General features: G+C 34.2%; 1 protein-coding gene and 1 pseudogene across 8 annotated transcripts; one reads left to right on the top strand and one right to left on the bottom strand.

Moving 5' to 3' along the window:
* Positions 1 to 3,784: 3,784 nt before the first annotated feature.
* Positions 3,785 to 6,592, bottom strand: LOC125210852 (uncharacterized). 8 transcript variants are annotated; one of them, XR_016136896.1, is made up of 6 exons: positions 5,895 to 6,592; positions 4,759 to 5,367; positions 4,647 to 4,694; positions 4,406 to 4,509; positions 4,150 to 4,309; positions 3,922 to 4,048 (listed from the first exon to the last, which is right to left on the bottom strand). XR_016136896.1 is itself a non-coding variant. In XM_089067970.1 (5 exons), the coding sequence occupies exons 2-5, from the start codon at positions 5,350 to 5,352 to the stop codon at positions 3,926 to 3,928; spliced, it is 852 nt and encodes a 283-aa protein (XP_088924096.1). In that variant the 5' UTR covers positions 5,353 to 5,367; positions 5,895 to 6,592; the 3' UTR covers positions 3,785 to 3,925. The 8 variants fall into 8 exon arrangements, 2 of the variants coding, with proteins under 2 accessions (XP_088924096.1, XP_088924095.1); XR_016136898.1 differs by having other exon boundaries at positions 4,494 to 4,509; XM_089067970.1 differs by lacking the exon at positions 4,406 to 4,509 and having other exon boundaries at positions 3,785 to 4,048; positions 4,223 to 4,309.
* Positions 6,593 to 8,085: 1,493 nt separating this feature from the next.
* Positions 8,086 to 8,991, top strand: LOC148930160 (caffeoyl-CoA O-methyltransferase 3-like; annotated as a pseudogene).
* Positions 8,992 to 10,799: the final 1,808 nt, after the last annotated feature.

The following is a 10,799-nucleotide window of genomic DNA, read 5'->3' as shown; positions in this document are numbered from 1 at the left end:
GGTCCAACAAAGGATTAAGGAAGGTAATCTAATCACTCAAAGCATAAGAAGAGCATCAAAGTAGTAACTACTCCGAGAAATTTAATCGTTTCTTTAAACAACATGATATTAATGTATACTTTGATAAACAGAACATACTCCTGTCAAACGATTGATTTTGATTTGCTTCACCATCATCGATGTACTAACTCTATTATATAGTACACATTTAACTACTCAAGAAACGACTTAAGAAAGCACGAAGATTCAAGAAACGTATAATGCAGCTACGAAACAAAGGGCTATGCGTTAAGAAGTTGAAAGTTAAGGAGGAAAATGGGAGTGCAATCCAACTATCCAAATAAAATTACAAAATTGGAACATTACGGAAACTCATTTGCAACTAACAACAGCATTTTACAGCAATTAAAGCAAAAACGAAGATATAAAATCTCAATCTAGCTCATACGATATCCCAAGCAAAATCAAATGAAGAATCAACCTATATAACATTAAGTCGGAAACATTGAAAGATGGGGCAGCGCTTAAACCTCACAGAGTAAAGACAGTGATCGACGGCTTCCTTTTCCTTTCTTGAATATTGCAGCATAAGATTATATAACGTAGAGTTGATCTCTCCGCAATTGTGTTTCCGAGACTCCCTTTTCCCCTTTAAATACAAAATATTTGGCGCCAAACGACGGTTATCTATTTGTGACTTCCTTTTTTTAGTTGTAACAAAGTGAGTTTAATTAGTACTACAATATTTTCAGTATTCATTTTATAAACTTAAATTATTCGGCCCAACTGAAGCTCCCAATTATATTTCGTAAAATTTGTTTTCACTCTTGATGCTTGAGATGATTGTTGAAATTCATAGTAGGAGTACTATTGTTTACATTTAGTAGAATAAATAAAAAGAAATCATTTAGAAACTACTAACACAGAATTTTCTTATTAGATATAGCTATGGAGTTCATTAATTTTAGGAGAAAACATTATGCGTTACCGAGTTGTAAATATAGTAGCGGAATTTGATGAAAATGAGACGATATGCAAAATGTGTTCATTGTCAATTTTTTTCACACGCAATAAAAGGTGCTAAAAAGCGGGGAATAAATGATCAAAGAAGCGCAATGTGAAAACGTTACTAAACTGGTGTTTGCTGTATTATCTTAGCTATATATGAAAATTGAAATGTAACACTTTGTAGCTGGTAGAATTGCATTCGTTTGATTAATTTACATTTTCCATGGTTTTTCTATTGCAAATTGGGCATCTGTTCTTGAGAAGCAACCATTTCTCGATGCAACTCATGTGGAACTCGTGCTTACAATCCAATATCCCGAGATCATCTCCATCAACATAATCCTCCTGAATCAGTGCCACCAGATTCGCATAAATAAGGAGTAGTCCTGTCTGTGTATATATACATAATCTCTGAAAGCACACATGGCTCGGCTCTAACCTGACAGATGCAGCATTGTTCCACTGACTCCGAGGCTCCATGCTTCCGCTCTTTCAGTGAGGCTCGAATCATTTCCTCACTCACTCCATTACTCCCCCAATTCCATGGCAAGTACTGTTGCACAACACCAATTTGATGGACCCATTTTTAGCATGTTGATTCAAGACTATTAATGGCAACACAATCCAGGATAACTAAAGCTTTACCTCATCCCTCAGCTCCCCAAGAATCCCAAGATCAAACCTCGTATCTACGTTATAGTCCTGAAATAAAAAAGGGGAGCTGATTCTGTAATGTGCCAATTAAGAGGAACAGAATCATAGTATCATAGTAAAATAGTACTAGTAAAAAGAATTTAGAACAAAGTGATATGTACATTTCATCACCATTCCCCCAAAATATGGAGTAGTAATTAAATTAGGCTGCTTACCAGTCTGTCCTGACCAGATGATTCTTCTAAGGTCTGATGAAAAGGCCCGAACCGAGGGAAAGGAATCCAAGCAACATGATCATTTCTTGGAGTATAACTCCAGTCAATTTGGAAATAATCAAATGGGTCCAACTCAGAAGCAATATTAGCTGCAACGTCGCATGTTGTATAACCTCTTTCTCCAGGGAGCAACAAAGCAGCAAGGTTTGGAATAGGAGGAGGACCTATTGATGGATTAAACGGAATGAGTTCCCAGTGTTTCTGACCGTAAAAGTGTTGTGAAGTACCTTGAAGAGCATTGGACTCTGGAGATGGATTTGTATAGTGGAGTGGGACAGGACTTATAGCAGTAGAAGAAGGTTGAGGAGGCACAGAAGAATCATCATCCAAAAGAAGCCAATCGTAGTCATGGTCCCAGCATCTGTTTATCTGATCAACTGAATCGAGCCTGTTACCAGGAGAAACCAATCGATCCACATGTCTGTTAGAGCCCAATCCTTCATCACATGAATCATCCCGATTTGTTTCCCCTTCCATAGCAGGAATCTCGGGACTGTTTCTGTTTCAGACCAAACAATGCACAAAAGTTCAGTAATCAAATCACTCAAAGAATGAGCAAACACCACAAATTTAACCACACCAACATGATATTAATGTATGCTCTCATCAACAGAACATACTCCTATTACAATTGAATTTAATTTTCCTTGGATGCACTTTTGATCATTGAGGCATGATTAACAATCCTTTATTAGTCAAAATCTTTAGTATAGGAGTACATGTTTAACTACTACGCCATAGGGCAATAGCTACACAAGAAAATCAAGAAACGTAGAATGCAGCTCCACCATTGCAGAATCCAGATCAAATTAAAGCATTTGCGCATTACTAAAACTCAATACTATACATTTGCAGCTAACTACAAAAACGAATATCCCTCTTTCCATGTATATGATTTCCCAAACAAAAACATAAAATGAAGAATAAACCAAGAAATTGGGCGAAATATATTAGCAGGGGATGCCGATGCACTCACGAGTAAACACAGCGATCCAAGGCTTCCTTTTCCTTTCCAAGAAATCTCCGCAATTTCAGTGATCTCTTTTTCCCAGAAATTTTATTTGGCGCCAAACGACGCTAGGGAAACAAAAGAGATTACTTGATTTGAATTTAAATATGCAATGCATCGTCTCAATTTGGATTTCTTTTATTTGTATTGTAAGTTGTAAACAATAATTTTTAAATAGAAAAAAAGGAAGTTAATTTACTTATAATATCATTATCATGTAATTTGACCTTATTAGTTGCGATTATTAGTACATATTCTTGTGATTGCATTATACTCCCACCCCTCCGTCCCCCATTAGAAGTCACACTTTGACCGAGCACGGGTTTTAAGAAATATAAAGAAAAGTTGGTTGAAAAAGTTAGTGGAATGTGAGACCTATTTTTTATATTGGTTTTATAATAAAATGTGAGTGGATTGAGTTAGTGGAACGTGAGACCTACTTACTATTTATGGTAAAAATAAAGTGTGACTCTTAATTGAGGACGGACCGAAATGGAAAAGTGTGACTCTTAATCGGGGACGGAGGGAGTACTATTTTCCATTAAAAATATATCTAGATATATGAATCTATTAGATATATTACTCCATGAAAGTATGATGGTTTGGAATATATGATAATATGCATATAAATAAGCAGAATGCATATTGATATAGTTGAGGTAGTCCGTTGTAGTATTAAACTTTTATTTTATTTATCCTCTCGTTTCCAACTTTGGAGTTTATGGATTAAGTTATAAAAAAGTTAAACCAAATGTTATTCATAAGTAAAAAACTATACTCCTACAAAGCAATTTTGAAAAGAAAGTAAAGCGGAACCAACAAATGAAGAAGCGCATATTTCACATAGCAGGAATCGGTTAAACCGGTTACAACTCAATCAGCTCTCTACAAAAGCTACTATAATTAAGAATTTTATTAATATTGATCGTTTTTTTTAACTACATTTTCTTGATTATTCTAGCTGCTGCTATCTCCATCACTAGAGTTTTCCTTTGCAAATTGGGCATATGTTCTTCTTTCGAATCCATCTATTGATGCACCTCGGGTGGAACTTGTGCCTGCATCCCAATATTCCAATATATTCTCCATCTACATAATCCTCCTGATCAATACCCAAACCACAAAAGATTAGTCAATGTTAGGACTAAAGGTCTCGCGTTCGATCCCTTATACTTTACAACAAGATGATCATTTTAATACTACCATGTTTTGAAAATCTCATTTTGACTTGTGATATAGGAGTAAATAATACTCCTTCAAAGACAATGACTCTAACCAGACAGAGGCTGCATCGCTCCTCTGAATGCCAGGCTCTGTGCTTTCGCTCTTTCAAAGTGACTCGAATGAGTTTCTCAGTCAGCACCTGTTGCACAACACGGATTTGATGGACTAAATTTTGTGAAGTTGATCGAAGGCTATGAATGAATGAGAACAACCAGGAAAATTTAAACGGATTTACTGGATAAGTCAGCTCGTCAAGAATCCAAGATCAAGCCTCATATCTATGTTCTGCTTATATAACTCAGAAAATCCATCTATTAACTCACCGTTGGGCATATGGTCCTGAAATGCAAAGATGAGCTAATTCTGTAATGTGCCAATGATGATGAAGAGAGTCATAAAATAAAACGATACTTCTCACTCATAAACCTATGGTAGAGTCATTCATCGAGTAAAAAAAATAAGAACTTAGAACAAACCTTATCTTCAAATTTACAACTCAACAGCAAATCCACGATCACAGTAACCTGTTTAAACCATGATGCAAATTTCATCACCATTCTCCCCAAAATATGTAATCATACTGCTTACCAGTTCACGTGACACGCTAGACTGGCGTCTGTCTGGTGGGGCCGGATGAAAAGGCCGGATGTGAGGGAAAGGAATCCAAGGAGCAGAATCATTTGTGGGATTAGTACAACTCCAATCAACTTGGAAATAATTTAATGGATCCATCTCAGAAGCCGCTCTGGGGTGCGCTCGGATACTAGCAGCCAAGCTTGCAGCAGTTACTTCTTCGTATGCTGCATAACCTCTTTCTCCAGGAAGCAACAGAGAACTAGGTCCTTTCATGAAGTTTTTCAGATCCAACAGGTGCGCCATCAACACGTAAGGAGTAAGGTCTTGAGTAGAAGGGGCTATTGATGGATAGAATGGAATCATTTCGCGGTGCTTAGGACTTGACCTTGGAGCAAAGTGTAGTGAACTACCCTCGAGAGCATTCCACTGAGGAGACGAAGAAGCCCAAGATGAGCGTGAAGTTTGTGGCACAGAAGAATCATCATCCAAGAGAAGCCAGTCGTAGTCATGGTCCCAGCCTCTGCTTATCTGATCACCACAACTCTCAACTGGACCAAGAGAAGCCAATCGATCCACATGACTGTTAGGAGACTCTTCTCCTTCCATAGCAGGACTTTGACACTAAGTTCAGACCAAACAATGCACAAGATTAAGGAAGGTAATCAAATCACTCAAAGAATGAGAAAAGCTGCAAAGTAGAGAAACTTAATTAAACCATCATTTTTCTTTACTCTACCACATTCATCTTAGCAACCAAAACAACATGATATTAATGTATACTTTGATCAACAGAACATACTCCTATCAAACAAATCATTTGCTTCACAATCGATGTACAATTGATTCGTGAGGCATGATTAACAGTATGTTAAAACTCTTTTGTTAGTCAAAATCCATAGTATAGGAGTACACATATAAGTTTAACTACTACGCCATATAAGGCAATAACGACTCAAGAAAGCACGAAAATTCAAGAAAACGTACTAACAACATTGAGAAAATTGGAGAATGCAATGTGGCGATACAGTTTATACGGAATCCAGAGAAAATTGCAGCATTTGAGCATTACTGAAACTCAATACTAGCATACATTTGTAAATTTACTCAATCTCATATGATTTCCCAAACAAAAAGATGAGCAATCATACCAAGAAGAAATTGGGCAAAATATATTAGCAGGCGATCAACGGCTTCCTTTTCCTTTTCCTTCCAAGAAATCTCCGCAATTGCGTTTTTGATTCCTCTTCCCCTTCCAATAAAAATGAAATTCTATTTTGGAGGGGAAAGAAAAAAAGGATGACTGTATTTGAATTTGAGTGAAGATGCAGCTCAAAAAATCTCAATTTTGGATTTCTTGTATTTATACTTGGAAACTAATTCATTTTTAAACATAAATAAACAAACGAAATTAGGTCTATGCTTCTTTTTATTTGAATTAATATGAAAATTATCAAAAAATAAATAAATACACATTGATCTCTAGTAATTATAAAAACAGAACTAAATCCTAAAATCCAAAACCACCTACTAATTTTTCCGTCAATGTTGGGCTTTCTTTAAGCTAGTAGTATTATTAGAGTATCCACAGTGGGAGGGCCGTGGTCCTTGGCCTGGAGTCGGCCCAGGCGCTGCCCCCCACTACTGAGGCAATAGAGGGAGTCGGCTCAGGGGGGTGGACGAGAGGGAGACGAGCTCTCGGCCTGGCCGAGGCTCATGGGCGTGAGGCGCGGCTCGCCACTGCACGGGCCGAGAGCCACGGCCCGGGCCATGATTTCATTTTATTTTCAGGTTTTTGTGTTAATTTTAGCATATTGGAGAAGATGAAGTGGAGAGAGACAGAGAGAGAGAGTGCTGCGGAAAAGAGGACGGCAGTTTTCAAAAAATTAATTAGAGTGCTGCGGAAAAGAGGACGGCAGTTTTCAAAAAATTAATTTAGCATTAATTTAGGAAACAAATCATCTCTTAAAACTAAATCCCTATTAAATTGGTCAACTTGTTAATTAAAGATTGTGATTTCAATTCACACCCTAATTATGAAAATAATTAAAATTTGAATTTTCAATAAATATATTTACTTGTAATTGTCAAAAATTTTAAAATTAATTTAGATTTTTTAATTTATTATAGTCCAATAATTTTTATTTTAGCTAAATTAAAATATAACAAAAAATGTAAGAAAATAATTTTAATTGGGTGGCCCTCCCAAGCTTTCATGGGCAGGAGGGCCAAGTTTGTTGGGCATGTCCAAAAGGGCCACCACTGTTGATACCCTTTTAGACCCAACTTAAAACTGTCAATTAAGGCTCATTTCTTTAATAAAAAAATGTTTTATTTAAATGGTCAATTTATAAGAAAAATCATGAAATTTTATCAAATTTTGGTTAATCATGCCGCTTTTAAAAATAATCATAATTTTAACATTTTTTCAATTATTCCATTAATTTGGATATGATTTGGAAGCCAACTTTCATATTCTAATTTTCATACTAAAGTCAATGTTTTTGTTTGTGGTATTTAAATTTGTAAAAAAATTTATAAATTTTGATTTATAAATCGTACATAATTTTCTCCTAAATTTAAATTAATGGCACCATTGAAAAAAATGTCAAAGTTATTAACTACTTTAAAGTTGCAAAATTGACTAGAATTTGGTGAGACTCCATTTTGCCTTCCATCCCTTAACAATAAATAATTTCATTGAATATCTTATTCATCAAATAACGATGTAAAAACTTTTATCGTGATCACTTTCTTAACTTTGGATCGTATTTTCTATCTCCGGTTAATCATTTTGCTATATTCTATTTGGAAACCAAACCCGGCTCTATTATTCAACTTTATTCTTTTTCCACTATTCTATTAAAGTTTGTAATAAAAAAAAATTCCACAGTTACGTACATTGATTAGTTTGTAGTAATAAATTGTTTTTTTTCCCACAATTACATTGAAGTTAGTATGTAATAAATTATTCTTTCCACAATTACATTTAAGTTGGTTTGTAATAAAAGATTTTTTCCACAATTACATTGAAGTTAGTCTCTGTAAGAAGTTATTTTTCCCACAATTGCATTGATAGGAATGATGAAACTATATGAATATCTACAATATTCGTTTCATTTTCTTAGAACAATCCTATTACAACATGCATGCCTTTCAAAAGTGAGCGGGAAAAAAAAACCTTGATTTAGGAAATGGCAGAGGTGAGAGTAGGCACAAGAGCTCTCTACCAAGTAAATTCTAAAGGCAAATGTTCATTATTTTATTAATTGAAGTGAATTTTATATATTTATTTAATGTATTAAAAAAATACAGTATATTATGGAGACAAGTGTATATCCGAGAAAGCATGAGGCGATGGAGGAGCTCAGAGAAATTACTGCGAAGCATCCAATGTTAGATGATTTTGATTGATTTATTTTCCCTCTTTTTGTTGTTGTTATATGTGTGATTTTCAAAATTGTGAGTGAATTAAATAGGAATAGGATGACTACATCTGCGGATCAAGCGCAGTTTCTGAGCATGTTGTTGAAGCTTATGAATGCAAGAACGCCATGGAAATTGGTGTGTTCACCGGCTACTCTCTCTTGGCCACAGCCCTCGCCCTTCCCCCAGATGGAAAGGTTGGGTCCTACTATAGTGCACACTAAAATCTCGACCATTAGATTTTCAGATTTGATATCAATAGTCACAATGTAAGGTCTCACATTGTAGCTTCGCAATAAACTAGTATAATTAATTTGCAGATATTGGCTATGGACGTTGATAGAGAGAATTACGATTTGGGTATGCCGGTAATTCAAATGGCTGGCATCGCACACAAAATTGATTTTAGAGAAGGCACTGCTTTGCCTGTTCTTGTTGAAATGGTTAAAGATTAAGTCTACAAATTAACAAAATGAAAACAGTTGCAATAGAAAGAAGAGACAAATGAAATGACAATTTGTTCGTTTTAGCAAGAATCATGGGACATTTGATTTCGTATTTGTGGATGCTGACAAGATCAACAATTGGAACTACCACAATAGACTTATAGAACTGGTTAAGGTTTGGGGGTTGATTGGATACGACAACACCCTATGGAAAGGGTCCGAGGTGGCCCCACCAGACGCTCCACTACTGAAGTACATTAGAGACATTAGAGATTCCGTGCTAGAGTTCAACAAGGCTATTGTTGCTGATCAGAGGATCGAGATTTGCTAGCTCGCTATAGCTGACGGGATTACCATGTGCTGCCGTATCAGCTGATACTGCCTCATATCATGAAACTGATCATGGAGTCTGTATTCAAGTTACGTGACTAGTGACATCTTTCTTATTTAATATACCGAAATTTTATATGACAAATTTTCGGTATAGCCAAACTCAGATTGCAATAATGAAATTAATATATTGGCATTTAGTTTGATGTAGTTGACAATATTGAGTCTCAAATTATTATTGGTTAGAAAAAAATGATTTGATATTTAATCTCAATACAATGTCACATGAATTTTGTATTACGGGGCTTTAGATTCTCACTTGACCATAATAATATCGATCAAATTAATCTCGAATCATTCGAAACAATTTATTATTTAGAAAGGGAGAAGCCCTCTACCAATTCAACTCTTTCTTTTTATTTTAATTATATGAAAACTATCAAAAAAAAAAAAACAAATTCACAAAACAGACCCTAAACTACCAATTAAAGCCCATTTCTTTAATAAAAAATGTGGAGTACAGTACTATTTATAAGGCTAAATTGTCATAAAAAATCATGAATTTTTTTATCAAATTTTAATCAATCATGCAACTTTTTAAAAATAATCAATTATATCATAATTTTGACATTTTTTTAAGTATCCCATTGATTTAGATTAATTTTGGTGTGATTTGGAAGCCAAAGTATTTTAGGCAAATTTTATATTCTTATTTTCATATTAAATTTTATGTTTCTGTGAGTGATATATAAATTTGTAAAAAAAGTCATGAATTTCTATTTCTAAATCATACATAACTTCCTCCTAAATTTAAACTAATTGAACAATTGACTATTTTTAAAGTTGCGGGATTGACTAGAATTCGATCAAAATTCGTAACCCTTCATCCCTCTCTATAAAAATTTGGATGACTATCCTATTCATCACATATAATAACGTAAAAACTTTGTCTTGATCATATATTAACTCTTGGATCGTATTTCTATCTCGAGTTAATCATATTGCTATATATATGCTATTTGAAAAACCAAACCATGCCTTATTATTCAACTTTATTCTTATTTTTTGAATGAGTCTATGATCATACTAATTACTACGGAGTGTAATTGTAACAAATTATCTTTTTCCACTATTGTATTGCAGCTAGTTAATTTGTAGTAATAAATTATTTTTTCCACAATTACATTAAAGTTAGTTTGTAATGAATTATTTTTTCCACAATTACATAGAAGTTAGTTTGTAATGAATTATTTTTTCCACAATTACATAGAAGTTAGTTTGTAATGAATTATTTTTTCCACAGTTGCATTGATAGGATGAGTCATAAAACTATATCTTCGTATTCTTCCAATTTCATTCGTTTTCTTAAATAATCCTATCTGTAAAGGGTATATTATAACATGCAAGACTTTCATGTGAATTTTTGTCTCAATGTGAACTAACCAATGCGTATAAACAAGCCCAACATCATATATTCATAATATAGGTTTAGGCTGCAGTTTAATGAATCCCTAAACAAGGCATTATCACTACCTGCTTAAGAATTTAAGATACACGGATTTCATGTGTTTTTAGAAAACTCTTGCCACAAAATCACACGCTTTTTAAAAAATAGGAATAATTTCCATTCATTAATTAATGAAAATTTGTTATGAATTAATTACTTATTGAATGAATTCATTATCTTTTCACTAAATGCTTGCACGCCTTTCTAACGACTATTTCAAAGCTGATTTTATGTATGACAATATTAATAATAAATATTGATGTGATTTTTTTCTATATTAGGGTGATAACAAATTTGTTAGTTATACTTGACAAAAACAACGCTGATTAAAAGGTGGCAGGCACACA

The sequence above is a fragment of the Salvia hispanica genome, chromosome 3 (assembly GCF_029641045.1).
Source record: "Salvia hispanica isolate PSC_SH4W2 chromosome 3, Shi_PSC_v1, whole genome shotgun sequence".
Lineage (NCBI taxonomy): Eukaryota > Viridiplantae > Streptophyta > Magnoliopsida > Lamiales > Lamiaceae > Salvia > Salvia hispanica.
This window is presented reverse-complemented; position numbering and strand designations above follow the sequence as displayed.

What these genes read in the sequence shown, in the direction of transcription:
- LOC125210852 (XM_089067969.1), bottom strand. Translation starts at nt 5,352, where the DNA reads ATGGAAGGAGAAGAGTCTCCTAACAGTCATGTGGATCGATTGGCTTCT. An exon ending in GTTGTAAATTTGAAGATAAG is followed by an intron (nt 4,310 to 4,646) that starts GTTTGTTCTAAG and finishes GTTGTGCAACAG; the next exon opens with GTGCTGACTGAGAAACTCAT. An exon ending in AATGAGATTTTCAAAACATG is followed by an intron (nt 4,049 to 4,149) that starts GTAGTATTAAAA and finishes GGTATTGATCAG; the next exon opens with GAGGATTATGTAGATGGAGA.